This window comes from Zalophus californianus, chromosome 14 (assembly GCF_009762305.2).
Source record: "Zalophus californianus isolate mZalCal1 chromosome 14, mZalCal1.pri.v2, whole genome shotgun sequence".
Taxonomy (NCBI): Eukaryota; Metazoa; Chordata; class Mammalia; order Carnivora; family Otariidae; genus Zalophus; species Zalophus californianus.
This window is the reverse complement of record NC_045608.1, coordinates 43,317,829-43,338,105: the sequence shown is the minus strand read 5'-3', so window position 1 is coordinate 43,338,105 and position 20,277 is coordinate 43,317,829. Positions and strand designations below refer to the sequence as shown.

The 20,277-nt window shown below is 34.8% G+C and overlaps 1 protein-coding gene across 2 annotated transcripts in view; it reads right to left on the bottom strand.

The window, feature by feature from the left end:
- YES1 (YES proto-oncogene 1, Src family tyrosine kinase) overlaps positions 1–20,277 on the bottom strand; it is a 73,658-nt gene that overhangs the window by 7,070 nt on the left and 46,311 nt on the right. For both annotated transcript variants that reach the window (XM_027576216.2, XM_027576215.2), the window contains exons 2-10: positions 16,872–17,144; positions 14,108–14,207; positions 11,342–11,440; positions 9,992–10,095; positions 9,756–9,905; positions 8,253–8,408; positions 7,912–8,091; positions 2,385–2,461; positions 938–1,091 (exon numbers count right to left, since the gene is read on the bottom strand). In XM_027576216.2, the coding sequence (XP_027432017.1) occupies positions 938–1,091; positions 2,385–2,461; positions 7,912–8,091; positions 8,253–8,408; positions 9,756–9,905; positions 9,992–10,095; positions 11,342–11,440; positions 14,108–14,207; positions 16,872–17,136 (1,285 nt within the window). In that variant the 5' untranslated portion in view covers positions 17,137–17,144. The remainder of the gene's footprint in view (positions 1–937; positions 1,092–2,384; positions 2,462–7,911; positions 8,092–8,252; positions 8,409–9,755; positions 9,906–9,991; positions 10,096–11,341; positions 11,441–14,107; positions 14,208–16,871; positions 17,145–20,277) is intronic.

The following is a 20,277-nucleotide window of genomic DNA, read 5'->3' as shown; positions in this document are numbered from 1 at the left end:
TGAAGTCCTTCTTGTTCTTTCCTCTTTCCCACAGTACTTTTCATATACTCTTTTGACATCAATTACACAATAACTTGCTTTATAGTTATATACATACATATATATATTACACCTATTAAAATATAAGCTCAATATTTACTGAGTATCTACTATGTTAGGTAATGTCAGGCACAATACTTTATTTCGCTAAAGTGTCACAACAATCTTTAAGAGTGGATATTACCATCTAGTCTTTGTAAGTAAGGAGACTGAGGCACAGTCAAAAAATTTAGGTAACTTCGTTGAAGTCTCTGGGTAATAAGATGGAACTGGGATTCAAAAACTCATACTCTTTCCATATGCATATATTGTATGTATGTATATTCAGTAAGTATGTACTGAAAGTTTGGAAAAACAGACATCAAACAGAAGAATCAACCTTATATTAATTTCCACAAGTTCCCTTCCCTCTGTACAGTGTCAATCTTCCAAACATCTTTATTTATCACAATTATAAATTTGAAGAATTATAAATCTGGTGTAAAGATGGTTTCCAAGTCCTTTATAAAACTGTATGCCATTACTCAATTTATTAACTTCAAAAATACCTTTTCTGATCCTTAGTGTAGTAAAACCTGGATGGTTCTGAAGTTTGTAACAAAAGGAATTTAAAAATGTTTATTTGTTGGCATGACAAAAATAGTAAAAAAAAAAAAAAGAGTGTACTGCTTGCTATATTTATAACACAAAAAACACGAAGTCAAGTTCTTCCTTGAGGGAAATAAGTATCATAAAGTCATGGCATCATGTATTGTATATACATGATGAATAAGATGTTTCTATGACTCTTCTGAACACCTAGAGTGATTCTTATTCTGCAAAACCCTGAATACTCAAAAGAATGGTAAGAAAATCCATTGAGCATTAGGTTACAAGCATTTACTAAACGTAATTTTACCTTGTCTTGCCGTATATTCATTGTCTTCAATTAACCTTGCTAAACCAAAATCTGCTATTTTGCACACAAGATTTTCTCCTACAAGAATATTAGCAGCCCGAAGATCTCGGTGAATATAATTCATTCTTTCAATATACGCCATACCATCAGCAATCTTGAAAAGGAAAAAAAAAAGACATGATACAAAGGGAAGGAGGGAGAAGGGGAGTCAGAAAAGGGAGAGCAGGAGAAGAAACAAGAGCTGCGTATGGCCCACAAAGCCTAAAACATTTACATGGCCCTTTACAAAAACAGGTTGCTGAACCCTACTGTTGTGTTTAAGAGCCTTGAACACAGGACCATGGACTAGGCTTAGCATATGCTAAAGCCTCACATGGACAGTTTCTTGGTATAAAGCTTCCCTAATGGGGCGCCTGGGTGGCTCAGTCGTTAAGTGTCTGCCTTCAGCTCAGGTCATGATCCCAGCGTCCTGGGATCGAGCCCCGCATCGGGCTCCCTGCTCAGCGGGAAGCCTGCTTCTCCCTCTCCCACTGCCCCTGCTTGTGTTCCCTCTCTCACTGTGTCTCTCTCTGTCAAATAAACAAATAAAATCTTTAAAAAAATAAATAAAAAATAAAGCTTCCCTAAACTTTCAGATTCCATGGACATCTGGATGCTTACACCAAGAAAGCAGTCTTAGAACCAACATGTTAACTAAAGGCGCCTCAAACACCTACCACATTTCTGAATAGAAACTTCTGGTAGTTTTCACTCATATTTAAAAACAAAGATTCAGGGGAATAAAAGGCACAGTATAGGGAATACAGTCAGTAATGTTGTAATAGCATCATATGGTGACAGATGGTAGCTACACTTGTGAACACAGTATAAAGTATAGACTTGTTGAATCACTATGCTATATACCTAAAACTAATGTAACGTTGTGTCAACTACAATTAAAAATTTTTTTAATATATAAAACTGCTAGTACATGGTAATAAAAATTTAAAAGTAAAAACAAAAATTCAGAAGAGTAAAAATAGCCCATTTTTAAGTGTATATTGCCATCTTCATTCTTGTTTTGGACTATATTAAATAGAAACTTCAGCACATACTTTAGATTTCCAAAATTTTCTTTGGAATAGCAATCACTTATCTTAAAATTTATCTGCTGAAATATATATACATATGGATTTCTAAAAGGCCACATGATACACAACAGCACTATACTCGGAATTACACACTTGGTTCTAATATTAGTAAGTTATATGAATCTGTTAGATACCTCAGGGTCTTCGGACACTACGTTATCTGTAACATAAGGAAATCAGACTGGATTATCTCTAACGTTCCTTCCAACTCTAAAATTCCATGATTTCACTATATAAACAACAGCTCTACTATGATTATTTTACATTTTTATGTATACTTTCAATGCAAACTGATGCATGTACAGATACACAAATACCTGAGCAGCCATATCAACCAGTTGTGGGAGCTTCAAATACTTTCCATCTCCCTCCTTCAGGAAATCCAATAAACTCCCTATAAGAGAGAGAAAAATGTTCATGGAAAATAAGCAAATCTTAAATTAGGATTGAAATAAACATTCCCCCACCTCCAAACAAATCACCACATCACAATACAAAACTTAAAACTTGTCATTCTTTAATATTTATTGCAGCTTTGGAATTTCTGAATAATTATCTTTAATATTCTATAAGAGATCCCTAAATTGAAATTTTTTAAAAACCTCTCTGATAACATATGGAAAATTCAATCACCTCATTAGATTGTAGGCATTCCTTCTTTGCTATGATCAAGATCAGCAATCCCAATTTTGATCCAAAAGGCAGTATCAGATACCTGTATATTTTTAAGTCAATCTGAATCAAGAGCACAGCACAGACAACTGGGAACATTTTGGGACACTTAAAAATAGACCTTGGTGGCTGAGTTGACATGGAAGTGTTAGTCTAATTAACTTCTCTTAATTTTAGCAGAAGATACCATGAAACAGCAAAGTACTATGAATAACAGCTAACAGAAAGGCTAGAAAAGTCTAGTTGCTATTCTTGTATTACTGGTTAAAAACTTACCATGTACTTGAACTTAATCAAGAAAAAATAGCAGATAAACCAAAATTAAGGTACATTTTTTTATTTTTTTAAAGATTTTTTATTTATTTATTTGACAGAGAGAGAGACAGCGAGAGAGGGAATACAAGCAGGGGGAGTGGGAGAGGGAGAAGCAGGCTTCCTGCTGAGCAGAAAGCCCGATGCAGGGCTCGATCCCAGGACCCTGGGTTCATGACCTGAGCTGAAGGCAGACGCTTAATGACTGAGCCACCTAAGCACCCCTTACGGTACATTTTTAAAACAAAACTATACTGTTCTTGCCAAAAATAACAATGTCATCAAAGACAAGAAAAGCTAAGAGAGGGACTGTTCCAGATTAAAGGACACCAAAGAAAAATGACAACTAAAAGAAATCCAGGACCATGGACTGGATCCTGGATCGGGGGGAAAATGCTGTTAATTAAGGACATCACCGGGACAACTGATGCAAATGTGAAATATGGATGGACTGATATCAGATAATGGAATTGTATCCAATTTTGTCTTTAGGAGACAAACGCTGAAGTATTTAGAGGTAAAGGGAACATAATATTTGCAATGTGCTCCTCAGTTCTGGGAAAAATCTTTATATTTTATTTATTGAAAGATACATATATAATTAACAATTGGCAAATCTGACTGAAATATGTATGAGAATTATGTGTATTATTTTTACAACTTTTCTAAAGTTTAAAAGTATTTCAAAATAAAACAAGACAAGACAAAGAAAGCCCTTTCCATGACAGGATTGTGAAGCAAAGGAAAGCTATGACATAGTCTCTTCCTTTACAGAGATTCAAAGTCAGAGAATATCTATATTTCTTCTGGTCTGTCTACTGCAGACGGAACATGGTATTGTGTTTGTTCCTTTATCTGCCCATTTGAATATTTACGAAGGATCTACTACATGTAAGGCACTATAAAAGATATACAAAATGCAAAGATAAATATGTCACGGCCCCTGAGCTTGAAGAGATCGTGATCTAGTAAGAAAGTATAATATATAGATCTAGGAACTGTACAAGTAATATACGAAAATATTGCACAGTAGGTGTTATAAAATGTACTGTAAAACCTACAGTTTTACAGACACAGTAGATATGGTTAATTCTATGGAGATGTCAGAAAAGGCTTTACAGAGGAGATCTGTTTCTAAGGAAGAATGGGGGCAGACAGGGAATTCTAGGAAGAGAGATTAACAAGTAGAAAGGCAGTACTGCATGTGACATCAAAGTTCAGGGAACTGAAAACAGTCCTTCCTATGCAAGAACACAGGGGACAAAGATGGGAACTGATGAGGAAGAGGCTACAGAAGGAAAGAGAAAACAGAAGGCAATGCATCAATGGACTTTAACCTTTTTACATGAAGTTTTATACTGAGAAGCAATATGATCAGATTTATGTTTAAAAAGCAATCATTCCAATAGTAATATGGAAAATGAAATTGGGCCAAAACTGCATAAAAGGATTAAGTTTAAAAGTTCCTAAAATAGTCTAGGAAAGACAGACTATTATGTTAAAATCTAGCAATGACAGTGGGAATGGAGAGAAGGAGGTATTTTCCAGAGAGATGTGATAAATGGGATCAATGGCACCGAATGGACCGTTATTACACAAGGTGGTGGGGAAGTGAAGACTGCTGGGCCCTACGGCCAGAGTTTGCATCTCTGAGTTTCCAGGTGATGTTAATGTTGCTGCCATCCAATGCACTAGAGACTCTTGCATATAGGCACAAGGACATTCACTGTTACAGTGACAAACTAGAAGCAAGCTAAATGTTCACTGGGAAAGGAATGAATAAACAATGGTATACTCATACAGAATCTCAACCAACAGTTACAAATATACAAATTAGATCTTCCCCTATCCATATGAATAAATCTCAAGAACATAATGTTGAATGAAAATAAAGCTAGTTAGATTTATGTAAGTTAAAAACATACAAATATTGTTAATAGGTAAATATGTATCAATAAAAGTACATCAATATGAAAGACACAGATGGAAAAGGTAGGCACCAACTTCAAAATTAAGGCTACCTCTGGAAGGGAAATGGGCCCAAAAGAACCTAAAGAGAAGGCTCAAGTGAGAATGGGCTCAAGGAGGGGTAAAAACAAAGATGCAATTAGATCTGTAATGTTTTGTTTTCTTAGCAGAGAGATCTGAAGCAAATATGGCAAAGAGTAAACATTAGTTAAATTTGGATGGTAGGGACACAGTTGTTATGGTATTCCCTGTATGTCTGAAATATTCCACAATTTAAAAAAAAATCTATGAAAAGTGCTGACATTAAATAAACAGTTTTAAAAAAGAGTAAATGGCTGGTTAAGAAGTGAAGATTTTTTAAAAATTTTGGCTGTGAAGGGAAGCAAACAAGCAGAGCAGTAGGTGAAAAGCAGATGTTGAGACCTAGGAAGGGTTTTCTTTTTAAAGGATCAAAAACACAGGTAAAGAAATTGTCCTTAAACAGAGGAAGAGACACTTCTTTTCTTCACTTCCTTTCCTATAAGATAAATTGACATCACAGAAATACTCCACATGGCAATGAAGAGTATACAGAAATAAACAGAAGGTACAGTTCTTTTGTTTTAAAGAATCTAAATAAGGTGCCATGATTGATACATTAAGTAGAAGAACATTTTGCAGTGTAACAATAGATAATTACTAAAATAGTGCAAAACTGCAACACACAGAAATCTAAGATTGGAATTGGTGTCATTTTGACAATTCCTTTTCTCTGATCTTTAACCAATGACAACAAATCCTACCTCCCCCCCATCGAATGTGCGTTATACTTATATTCTTCCCAGGAAACATACATAAATATGCAAAAATCTGACACATAACTTCAGGGGAAGTTCATGGACCCTTTGAAGCTCATTCATGACTCTGGCAGAGGGCAGGTACTCAATAAGTAATAGTGAAATCAATTCAGAGGAGCCGTAAGTTTTTCTCACAATATCTCTCCAGCCTTATTTCCAACCAGCTGCCTTCTGTACATTCTCCTGCCCATGATTTTGTTCCCCATTTCCTCATATCCTCTTAGCTCTGCAGAAATACCCATAGCTTTCCCTTTACCCATCCATAGCCTTTATAACCTTAAAGGTCAGTTTAAGACTTGACTTTTCTACTAATTTTTCTCAATTTATTCCAGCCTATGTGACCTCTTCCTCATTTCTATACTTATTGAATGTGTTAAATACCTGGAAATTCATTATGCTTTGGCCTTGTAGCTTATTTGTTTATAGTGAGCTAATATTTACTTTTATACTGAAAATAATTCATCAGGTCAGGTCTTTTCTCTGCAAATTCAATGTAAGTTATTTGGGTGCTTAATTTCTTTGATACCTTATAATGACTAGCAGTGTGTCCTGTAAATTAGAAGTATTCAATACATTTTGGTTGTTAAAAACTTATAGAATAGTCTGATTATAAACATTTCATAGGATATAATGATCATGACAGATATGGATATTAATGGAAGGCCTCAAATACTTGACTTAAGTATAATCTGAAGGAAATATGATTGATGGCCTGGTTGAGAGATAGGGAAATAAAATTCCAGACGAAAGACTTTGAACAGATCATGGAAACCACAAGCAGTAAGACCTGTCTAGCAAGGAAAGTGGGTTTATCTGGGAGCACACGAGGCAGTGAGTTTGAATGGATTATTGAGGATCAACTGCTAAGTACCTGAAACAAAATGGGTAATTATGGAGTTTTAAAACCAGAAGGGTCATTTGTGATCTTGCATTCTAAATCTCCCATCTAGAAATAATTCTAACCAGGAATCTGACAACATGTCTATCATGTTCCCCCAAATAAATAATTCTTGAAATCAATATACAAACCTAAATGAACCATTAGCTTTACCTCCATTATATTCTTATGCTATCAATATCTTAATTTAAACTTCCTCCTTGTCCCTCTTCCCCTCCTTATATAGTTCATCCAATGTAATCTGAAAGGGATTATTTGGCAGTTGTTTGCAGTAGAGATTCCTTCCAAAAAGTGCCATGTGCCTTGGGGCACATGTTTTGGCTATCAATTAGTAGGCTACCTCAATTCTTAATTTTTGGCTTTTCTATTCCTTTGGGAGGTGGGGGGTTGATTTCCTACAGCAAATATGTAGCTTGTAATTGGCCCTGTCACCACTAGATGGAACTACATTGTTGGCCAAAATGGAACTACTTGAGAGGGATAACATAATCAGTAGCTTTAATTATGGATAAATGACTCATTAAGAGTTGGGGGGAAAAAGATAAAGTTCGAGTGGGCAAAAGGAGGACTATCAACATACTTAGTGCTTACTGGTTCCTCTTTTAAAGCATCATCTGTCCCTTCTCTTTATCCTGGCCCTAACCAATTCTGTTACTAAAGATCCCACCTTGGGGTCTGGAGTTTGGGAGAATGGAGAAATTTTAGTGAATGATAGTGGAAAAAAGTTTCTAGGAACCCTGACTTTGGAGACTGTTTTTATACTAAAATAAGATTTCCTTAACTTTACCTGATTTCTTTGATTTAGGAATAAAGATACAAATATCTTTCTAATTGCATTATTTTAATTTGTAGAAATACTTTTACACTTTCCTAGCTATTCCATTTCCTTTAGTAAAATGGAATAAAAAACCTACTTACTTTCAACATAAATTGAGCTGGCTTAATTTTCCTTTTAAACTTTGTACTATCCTCTGGAATAACTGCAACTAATCACTATTCCATTACACAAAATGTCAGATTTTCTCTTCGATGTCTACATAAAAATCTCAAATTAGGGAACACTAGACAATAAAAATTTGTATGCATAAAAATAGAAACGAAGATTTTAAAAAAAATTTATCAACATGAATACCCTAAAAGAAACTAACATACACATACCTTTTGACATAAACTCAGTGACAATGTAAATTGGCTCTTCAGAAACAACAGCATATAGTGGAACAAGTTTGTCGTGTCTTAATTTTTTCATTATCTGAGCCTCCTGAAGAAAAGCTTCTGGCATCATTGTACCTGGTTTTAGTGTTTTGATTGCTACTTTCGTGGTTCCATTCCATGTTCCTAGAGAAACACAGTCTACTATTTTAATCTATATATTAAGAAATTTTAAGCCAAACCTCAATGAGCAGCAGTTACCTTAAATATTTCAATATATCTTATTAAAGTTATGGTGTTTTAATCTATGGCTAAAGAAATGACAAAAAAAAGTTCAGGCTTCTTACCCATCCATACTTCACCAAAACATCCTTGTCCTAATTTAACCTCTAGTCGCAAAGATTCTCGAGGGATTTCCCAAGCATCTTTTGCTAGACCTTGAGTCTGGGGTTTCACAGTTGGACACACGGTTGTTAGCTTATGGCATAAACCATCAGCATGTTCTAGATAAATGAATAAACTATACTGTAAAATGAATTAATTACAAAAATTAAGGTACATCTAGTATATTAATGTTTTTAAAAGTTTAAATTGAAGAAAACAAAAACAAAAAGATAATGTTCTCTCAGTTTTACTCTACAGGCACAAACACCAAAAAGGGAGCTGTAGCAAAACATACAAGAGGTGAAACACCTTTTGTTAAATACATTTTTGAAGTTATAATTTACTGAATACTTATTATGTCTCGGCAATTGTGCTAATTCAGTACTTTACAAATATCTCATATAAATAAGTCTTGAAAAACTTAAGCAACTTTCTTAATGTCACCCAGTAAGTGATGGAGATGGGATTCAAACCATAGTTCTGGCTGCCCCCAAAGTTCTATTTTTGACCACTGTGTTTTGTTTCTTCCCAAAGAGAATGCTACTATTGACTGTTATTCCTAATAACCACTAATGTAAGAAGCATACCAAAAATTAAGGAGAAAACTTCTTCACTTAAGAGACTGGTTTTCTCCCAAATTCACAATGTCTTGACTTGTGAATCTTGCTTACACAATCTTTCTTATTATAAATAAGACATGTTCCCTCCCATGTTCAACACGTAACCACACAAATCAACATTCTAAAAAGTGCAATTACAACTGATGCAACTGCTTCGTAACATGTTTGATCAATGTCAAGATTGGTGGTTGACTTGACAGACTGTTTGTAGCTAGCTGTCACTGAAGAAGAGATTGCCATGGAAACTTCCCCTCCCCTGGTATTAATAATTTAAAAACTTTTAGATACATTCATGTATCAAATTGGCAATGCAAAATTTTGAGACACAAGAATCTAATACTGAATACCTTTCAAAGGTCCTTGAAAGACTAGAAGAAATGCATCTTCAGATTAAATTTCATTGGATTTATACTTTAGGAAGTTTTATGTGGTCCAGCCATGCAGAGGAAGGTAACCCAAAAGGACGTCTGATAGAGCTTTCTACATTAAGTATTTAGTTTTACCCACTTAATAAATGTCCCTAAAAAATATTTGTTTTTATGCTTTTTTATTTATTGTCATAATCTATCTTGCTATTTAGCTACTATGAAACTCCAATGTAAATACTATGCCAGTAAGATATAAGGAATCAAATAATGGTAGTCAGATTTTAGCATATCTAAGAACCTAATTCAGGTAATAAGTACTACCTGCTCCTCATTTTTAAAACTAGAATACAACAGACATCTATCGAGCACATTCTTGTGTGTAAAGTACCAAACTAAACCTTAAGAGACATGAAGACAGAGATTCTGTTCTCATAAAACAGATCAAGAAATAATTTTCACCTGTGAAACATTCACATACCTGTGTAGTGTTTTACCAACTTCTGCAGAGTATCAAATTGTGCTCTGGTTGTGATATAGTATCCACCGTTGTCAAGTTTCCTAATTTTATAGTGTTTCACATTGTCACCTCTTACCTCATCCCAATCACGAATAGAGAGAGAATAAGCACCTAATGGGGAAAACAAATACTTTTTCTATATCTTTCTCAAAATATTATCCAAGAAAATTTTTATACTTATATCACATTATAATTACCTTTAGTAGTTTCACTCTCTCTTACTAAGAAAATACCTCGTTGATTCCCAGGATTCAGAAGTAATCTTTCAGCATCTTTTCTCCCCATTTTGCCAAAATACCATCTGGAAAAAATAGTGTTCTGAGTTAGAAATGTGGAAGGGTCAGAAAGATTATAAATAAGGATCAGTAAGAATGGAATGGAAGGATGACAACAAAGAGCTACACAGCTTAAAAATACAGCAAAACATAATAAAGGGTCTTAATTAATAGAATTATAACAAATATTACTGTCAGAATTTATTGTCCTAGTATTTCCATGTATTGACTATTCAACCAGTCTCTTCAACTCTACCTGCAAGTCACAGGATCAGTAAATGGAGAAAGAAAGGCAACAATAACAGAGAACCTCTCAGTCACTGACAGATGGAAATGTTAAGACTGTAGTAGGAAGAACAGAAGTGGTTCTCTAGTAACAGTGTGATCATCTGTATTCATTAAGGTGCAAGTGAACCATATCCAAATTATTAGCAACTCTAAATTAGCATGGCTTTGGTTTAATATAGAAGCTCACAGAGTAAAACAGGAAGTAACAAGTGTCAAGCAGACCAGAATTATGGAAACGAATTACATATCATAAAAGCAAACAAACACTGATAGAGCACGTACTATGTGCAAGGCACTGTGTTAAGTGTTGTGATATGAAAACAAAGTAGTATTTATGAATCCCAGATACTCTTGGTTTGACCTAAAAAAATATGTCACTGAAGGTGAATTTTAATTTTTTAAAAGTTGTGAGAATAGCACATAGAATTCTCATATACCCTCCACCCAGATTTCTCAACTGTTAAAATTTTACTTTGTTATATTCGCTTTCCCTGTATACATATTTTTTCTGAACTGAGAGTAAGTTGCAAACATTCTGAAACATTACCCCTAAACACTTCAGTGTGTGTTTCCTAAAGACAAGGATACTCGCCTACATACCCACAGAGCAAGCACCTAAGTCAAGAAATTAACACTGATACAATACTATCAGTGTTGTAAATACAATACTATTTACTGAAGGTAAATTTTTGAAATGAGAGAGTCTGCAGAATATAAAATGGGTTCATATAATTTTTAAGTGAAAATATAAAGGATACAGACTAGGCAAAACAGTATTATTAATGCAGATTCACTTATGATCCTACTGTAAGCAAATACTATGGCATTAATTATTAATTTTCAAGTAACATCTATTAATATGATATATTAGCTGTATTAAGACTGGTATGTAATTGTGCGTGTGTAAAATTGTGGCTAAGTAGAATGTGCATTAAAACATTTTTAAAATCAAAGTAATTAATAAAATATGAAGTAGTGCCATACTCTTCTGCCTGAATGGAATCTGCAGGGGCTACATAATTGCTAGGGATATAGCCATTCTTTCCTGTAGCAATTGATCTTGCTTCCCACCAGTCTCCTTCCCTGCAACACATAAAACAACAATTACCACAAGGTAGATAACTGCTCAAAACACAATTTACTGCAGTGTTGCCTTGTATCTATGTAGAAAAGAGGTTTAACTTCCATTTTTTAATGCATTCATTTGATCAAAAATTAAACTCAAAAGAATATTTAAAAACAGGTTACTTGAATTAAGGGAATCACAATTCATATTTCTGCTCCAAACCAAAAAAAAAAGTTTTAGTTATAAGATCCCTTCTTTACATAACTATCTTCAACCTAAAACAATAAACTATACTGACTAAAACAGTTTGGGAGGTAAATCTTTTAAATTATTCAGTTTCAACTGGATGTTTTCTTTTTTAAAAGTTTTACTGACATATAATTTGCATACCATAAAATTCCCCCTTTAAGAGGTACAATTTAATGGATTTAATATATTCAGAGTTGTACAACCATTACCACAATCAATTTTAGAACATTTCATCACCCCCCACCCAAAAAACCTTATACCCATTAACAGTCACTCTCCACTCCTCCACCCGCCTCCCCCGCAACATGGCCTAACACTAAATCTGCCTTTTTGTTCCTATGGACAGGGAATTTCATATAAATAGAATCATACAATAATGTGGACTTTTGGACCAGTTTCTTTCACTTATAATTTTTTCACAGTTCACCTATGTTGTAGTATGTTATCAGTTCATTCTTTTTTACTGTCAAATGCTTTTAACCATAAATAAAAATCATAATGTTCCTTTTTAGTCATTTTAAGAAAAGTATCAGGATGCCCTAAAAATGCAGACAAAATATTTGCAACAGACAAGAATAAAAAATTTAATTCCTAGAATAAAGTATATTTACAAAAATGTTACCCATACATATTTAAACAAGACTAAAATCAATTCAGAACATGAGAACTATGTGTAGTTTGCAATACATAAGCCCTGACTTTTCCAAAATTAATGTGAAAGAAGCAAATATTATCACTCTCTAATGGGGAAGATATATACGGGTTCTGCCACTAAAAATTAAATGCATGTTTTGCTTTGCCAGAGGAAAGTATTGAAAATATTTTATCTAAATTGAAATTTTATAAATGATCGAGGGGAATTTGTTCTCTAGAAAATGAGATGAAAAATCCTTTGGCAATTCAAATATTTATACTCATACACTTGGTTTGTAGCTTCCTAGTATATATTAAGCACTCTCATATACACAAACTGAAAACTTTACATTTGTGCTAACCACTCATGATTCAAACATTTATTGAATACCCTTTAAGTGACAGACTTTGAGAGGGTATGCTAGAAAGAGAGGTAAAAAGACTGTCTGTAAGCTCAAGAAACTCAGCCTAGAGCAGAATTTCTCAACCTCAGCCTTACTGACTCTTTGGGCTAGTGTTGCTGGGGGCTGTCCTGTGCACTATAGGATGTTCAGCAATATCCCTGGCCTCTACCCACCAGAAAACAGTGGAGGCACCCTATCTCCAGACATTGCTAAATGTCTCCTGGGCACTTTTCCCCAGGTTGAGAACCACTGGTCTAAAAGACTGACAAGCACACAATAAATTATAATTCGAAGTACTGATGGCAGTATGACTGAGGTTTGCACAGGGTGCTACATCAACATGTAAGACAGATACCTAACCCAGCAGGAGATGGGGTGTGGGCCAGGTAGGAGAGGAAGAATGTTAAGAAAGGCCTCCTTGAGAAATGACATAGGAATATACATTTTGAAGGATGAACAGGGTTGGCTAGATAAAAGAAAAAGAAATGGAGACAGGAAGTCACGTTTCAGAAAAAAGAAACTAGGTGTCAAGGCATGGGAAGGTGAGAAACCCAGTGTATTCATAAAATTATAAGCAATTCAGTATGGCTGGGCAGTTAAATGAGGAAGGGGAAGCAGCTGGATAGCTGATGTCTACCGTTGTTATTGCTTTTCTTTTATCTTGACAACAACTGGTAGAGGTGTTGAAAAAGGATTATAAAACAGAGAATAATGATATTTTATATTCTGGAACAATAATGGATAGCAAATGGGAGCAAGAATGTTAGGAAATATGACTGGAAGTAAAGAGACCATAATATATGGGATCTATTTTTCTATAACAAGTATTGAATTTTCAATTCAAACACTGAATTTTTAGTGGGCCACTAAATGACTTTCATTATTTAGTGGCTCACTAAAAGTCTAAGCGTCATCTCAGACTAAAAGTCTTAAACAAAAAGTCTAAGAGTCACCTAAGGAAAAAGTAACTTAATGTGGTCACGTTGGGACTGCAGGGGCTCCCTACTTGGCCTTTTTCCTTTGTTTTTTTGTTAAGAGAAAGGAAGAAAGAAGATCCTTAAATCATCCTATACTTAAATAGGAACAAAGAATTCTCTTTATAAAGACTTTCTTTTAAAGTAATATACTTACTTGCATATACTCCCTCAGTCTTCACTCTTAAATCTCTACTGTTTATACAAGAACCACACACTACAGCACAATTTGTAGAAGTCATAACTCTGGCTACAAAAGTAGCTATTATGCCATGTGTCTAAAGAAACCAATGCATCATCCAACCCAGTGGGCAGAGACCCATGCCTCACCACTCTCATCTCTGAATCAACAGCTAAGTGGTTTCAGCATGAAGACTAGGTTTCTGTCAGTCTTTCTCCCTCACAAAATATTCCCAACACTTACGTGTTGTTAATTATTTGAAACCGTTCACCTTTCTTGAATGAAAGGTCTTCTGTAGTTCTAGCTTCATAATCATATAAGGCCACAAATATAGTAACACCACCTATTGGAGCAAAAAAACCCAAAAAAACAAAGTAAATTATATATGTTAACATAAGAGAAAAAAAATGTCAGCAAAAAGCTTAAGCATAATTTTCTTCCTAGTCTCCAGAATCTATTTCTGAATGGAGACTTGAGTAGCTGGAGTTTAAGTTAATAAGATGCTCTCTGAAGACCCTCCATGAAACTACTGCATGCTACAAATTCTAAAATTCTATACACCTACAGAAACAAATTTAATTTTGATTCATAGTAGCAATATCTCTGACTTGGAAACACAAAGTTCAAATCAATTCTTTGGCAGAAAAAGTATTAACAAGTACTACAAACTGGCACTGATCATCTCAATTTCTTATAAACAATGGGTGAACATGTCCATCCTTAAAACTGATCCTTAGTAGCAATAACTAAGGATTTAGTAAGAGTAGTTATTATAATGAACACTTAAAAATGGCTTGTTTTTCTTAAAAATTAAATGATATGGCTGATATGAATTATAAATTCCAAAAATAACTGTCATACATAGAATTGTACACAGATGCTTAAGAGATCAGGACACCAAACAACTATTACCTGCAAACAAAGGAACAGAACAGATTATTTACTGCTCTCCCCTGAGTTCCAGTCATGTATTAACTGCCTATCTGACATCTCTACTTGAATGTCTAACTAAGCAAATGACACTACTATCTAATCAGGTACTCAAGCCAAGTCACTTTACTAGCACTATTATTCTACCTCTAAAATACCTCTTTATCTACTTTCTTTTCCATTTCCACTGCTGCCACCCTAATCCAAATCTTTGTTATCTCTGGATGAGTCTGCTGAGGCTGTTAGAGAAGTAGTTTCCTAACCCACTTCTGTACCTGCTTCCCTACATCCATTTTCCACAGCTAGTTGCCAGAGTGAGGTTTTTAGAAAGGAAATTCAATTATGCAAATCCTTTATTAAAAACTCTTCAATTGCTTCTTCTTGCCTTTGAATAAAACCCCAACTTCTTACCAGAGTCTATGAGGTCCTGAGTAATCCTGACTCTTCAATCTCGTATTATACAATTCTACCCTCTGGTGTCCTCACTAGTCCTCAAAACCGCCAGGTTCATCTGTACCTCCGAAACTGTGCATTTGGTGTTCTCTCTCCCCAGAAAGCTCTTTCCAGCTCTGTACATATTTAGGTCATTCTCATCAATCAAACCTCAGCTCAAATGTTTTCTTCTCAAGATGGCTTTCCTTGATCTTCTAAAGGGCTTCCACCAATCACTCTGGTCAGTTCCCTCATAGCATTTAAGAACCATTAATCATCCTGTTGAGTTGTTCACTCACTAATTATTGTCCAACCTTTGTTATAACGTAAACTCCATTAAGACAAAAACCTTGTTTCTCTTGCTTACAGTTCTCTATAGGTAGCACACAGAGACTCCATCTGTGTTAACAGACGTATACCATGAATGGACTTCTCACATAAGTAAACTGTTTAGGTAAGTAAGTATGTCCTTAAGTATCAACATTTACTTGCATCCTTTTGGATTACTGTCTTTCCCAAACATATAATCCTGAAAATAACTTAAACTTGGCTGATGACTGAGGACACTATTGTGGTCATCTATTACTGAGGTATTCAGAGTTAGGGGGTTAGAATTAAGACTGAAATTGACCCTTTGATGTCCATAACTCCTCAAATGAACAGTCTCATAGAATTCACATATGGCATTCCTCTAGCACTATTACTGGTCTGGAGGTAAGCAGACTGAAAGGACAAATTTATAGTCCAAGCTTATAGAATAGATTCCTTTTTTGCCCCCTCTGGTTGGTAGTAAGGACATGTGTTGCTCAGTTTGATGCTGGAAGCTGTTTTGCCAAGCCTAAGATACTCTAAGGGCTACTGGAAAGAGATCAAGGACTTGAGTCCTTCATGACATCAACAAACTATTGCTTTATCAAGGAATCCTAGAGCTCACCCTACCTTTTTTAAGCCAGTTACGTTTTCTTACTCAAGGAAAAAAGTATCCTGATCTGGAAATCCCATAAAAGAACTCTTTTTAAAATTTCTGACTACTTTTTTAGAGCATTTCTGGCTCCATGAAAGGTTGTCAGCTGTCACTTCTTGTCCTCTGAAAGGCTATCATAATATAATAAATGGAGTTCTGGTATAGGACATTAAACCTGGGCTCTCCTGATTATCCGTGACTCTGAAAAAAAAATTTAACTCAGCCTCAGGACTTTTATTTTTTTAAATCAGTATCTGATAGAAAAACTGTATTATCATCACAATAGTGCCATTTAATTAAGTACTATAATACTTTAATATTGGATAGTACTCTATAAACCTGAAAAGTTGTAACATTAACATTCTTGAGGGAGGGGTACATGTTTTTAATCTTTATATCCCCAGTGCCTGCCACATAGTAGGCACTTAATAATTACTCGAAAAATGAATTAATGAAATAATTAATGGTATAACCAGTAGATAATCACCAGATTATCACCAAATTTTCAGAATATCATGTATGTCGTAAGACTTTAATTTTTACGTTAGATGCTTTAATTTTCACATAAACTTATTAAGTCCCCAGTAAATTATTTTTCTTACAGCAGGAAAAAACTTTATGTACTGCCTCCCTAAGGTCACATTCTCAAGCTGCCAACAGAATTGTCCATTTAAATCTCACCTGTTAAACCAGCAGGATATGAACTTGGCACCACCGAGAATGAAGAAGATGCTCCTCCAAAAGGTGTCACCCCTGAGGATCCTCCAAATGGTGTCATGGAAAGACTGCTAAAATTAACAGATGCTCCCTTTGTTGAAGATGATGGTGCCACTGCAGTATGTTCTGCTCCATAATGGCTGATACTTGTACTGACAGGTTCTGGAGTGTTTTCGGTTCTATATTTAATGGTTGGACTTTTGTTCTCTTTACTTTTAATGCAGCCCATTATCAAATCTACAAAGCAATAGGCAAATATTTGAGAAGTGGTTAATATAAAGTATACTTCAAAAATACAAACTTCAAAACTTCACTTTAAACAAGGAATTTTTCTCCTGCAAAACAGAGTAACATTAATAAAGCAAACAAAAAACTAGACAGCTAAAAACAAAGTTTCTTCTCCTCATTTATCTTTATTACAATTCTGCTGAAGTATCACTCCAATCATGTCATTCTCCAGCTCAACCACCTTTAATGGTCCAATGACAACATGCCACAGTGTGCTGGGAAAGCCACTGGCTCTGACGCCAGAGAGGCCTACGCTTCACTCCTGGCTTCCTACTCAGTAGTGGAGTGATTTCAGGTATGTTGCTTGACCTCTCTGTACCCCAGTTACTTGAAAAAGGGGGATAATAATAACACCTACTTCATAGGGCTTTCTATGAGGATTAACTTAAACTTATTACAAGTTCTAGACAATATGTGACACACAGTAAGTACTAGCAATATCAGTTGTATTCCTTCTAACTATACTAGCCCTCTGTATAGAAATATAATCTGACCCACATATATAATTCTCAATCTTCTAGCAGCCACGTTAAAATAAAAAGATAAAACTGATTTTAATAATATATTTTATTTAACCTAGTACCTCTAAAATACAATTATTTCAACATGTCATCAATATAAAAAAAATTCTAGTTTTTTTTTTTTGTACTAAGTCTCCGAAATCTGTTATGTATTTTAAACTTACAGTACATCTCAATTTGGACCAGGTACATTTCAAGTGCTCAGTATCTATATATGGCTAGCAGCTACCACATATAAGACCAGGTAGCTCTGTAACTTTTCCTTATCTACAGTCACACTCCCAGTGCTTACCAAATTTGATCCCAATCTATCTTTCCAACTTTATCTCCTATTATTTCCTCATGCTTATCTACATACACACAGTTTCCTGTTTCCCCAGTATATATGCCCTGTGCTTTCCCAAGTTTGTGAGGATTTTACACCTAAAACTTTTCTACCTGCTAAGTTCTATCCAATCACTGAAGATCATCACAAATGCTACTTTTCCATTCATGTTTTTCCCCATAACTGGCAAAATATCGTCTTCCTTAAAACCTCCAATGTACTTTTGGGGAGATTTTTATATGGGACTTCCTCACCTTATTCCATTTGGTATCTTGTTTTTTGCTTACTGGCCTAATTCCCACCCTATCCCCAAATTACTGGCAATACATTTCTTAAAAATCAAGAGTTACTCATCTCTTATAGACTGTCCAGCTTACCAATGTGACTCATATAATAGGTTACCGATATTACAAAATCTGATTATATTCACTTCCTGTGAGAGCACTAAATGGAGATTTCATTAATTCACTTACTTTCAAAGATTGTTCTAATTTTATAGCTTTTCCTTTCTTATGTGGCATTCAAAAGGAAGTAGGTGAGTGATAAGACAACCGCCTCATAAATTCTCAAAGGGTGAATATTTACAACCCTGACTATTTAACATTTAAAATGTAGCTATACTGCAGTCATCAGACAAGAAATTAAGGGCATCCAAATTGGTAAGGAAGAAGCGAAATTGTCACTATTTGCAGATGACATGATACGATATATAGAAAACTATAAAAAACTATTAGAACTAATAAATGAATTCAGTAAAGTTACAGAATACAAAATTAATATATGGAAATCTTCTGCATTTCTACACACTAATGATGAAGGAGCATAAAGAGAAATTTCGAAAACAATCCCTTTTACAATTACACTAAATAAATAAATAACTAGGAATAAATTTACCCTAAGAAGTAAAAGACCTGTACATTGAAAACTATAAAACACTGATGAAAAGAACTGAAGGCAACACACATGGAAAGGTATACCATGTTCATGGATCAGAAGAATTAATATTGGTAAAATGTCTATAATACCCAAAGCAATCTACAGATTCAATGCAATCCCTATCAAAATACCAAGAGCATTTTCCACAGAATTAGAATCCTAGTATTTGTTGGATGGAACTACAAAAGACCTAAATGGCCAAAGCAATCTTGAGAAAGAACAACAAAGCTGAGGTATCATAATCCCAGATTTCAAGATATACTACAGAGTTATAGTAATCAATTAAACAGTATGGTACTGGCACATAAACAGACCCACTGGTCAATGGAATAGAAGAGAGAGCCCAAAAATAAACCCAAGCTTATGTGGTCAATTGATCCATGACAAAGGAGGAAAGAATACACAATGGGGAAAAGACAGTCTTTCAATAAAGTCTTTCAATAAAGGGTGTTGGGAAAACTGGACAGCTCCATGCAAAAGAATAAAACTGGACCACTTATCCCATACACAACAATAAACTCAAAAATGAAAAACAAAACAAAACTCAAAAATGTATTAAAAACTTAAATGTGAGATCTGAAACCATAAAACCCCTAAAACAAAAACAACACAAGCAGTAATCTCTTTGACATCAGCCTTAGCAACATATTTTTGGATAGGTCTCCTGCAAGGAAAACAAAAGCAAACATAAACTATTGGGACTACACCAAAATGAAAAGCTTTTTCCCACGGCAAAGGAAACCATCAACAAAATAAAAAGGCAACCCAGTGAATGGAAGAGGATATTTGCAAGTTATGTATCTGATAAGGGGTTAGTACCCAAAATATATAAAGAACTTAAAGAAATCAACACCAAAATAACAAAAATGTGGTTGACAAATGGGCAGAAGAACTGAGTAGACATTTTTCCAAAGAAGACATACACATGAAAAGACAAAAGACACATGAAAAGATGTTCAACATCACTAGTCATCAGGGAAAGGCAAATCAAAACCACAATGAGATACCACCTCCTAGCAGTCAAAATGGTAACAAAAAGAAGTAAGAGCTGACAAGGATGTGGAGAAAAGGAAACTGCTGCCCATCTCCTTCAGAAACATTATTACAAATGTAGGGCATGATTTACATTTTTAAACTTCAGGTGCAACATGAGTTAAAAAGATTTTTATGGGGTGTCCGAGAAACATAACATCCCTTAAAACAGTTTTATGGGGGGACACCTGGGTGGCTCAGTCGGTCTGCATTTGGCTCAGGTCATGATCCCAGTGTCCTGGGTTCGAGTCCTACATTGGGCTCCTTG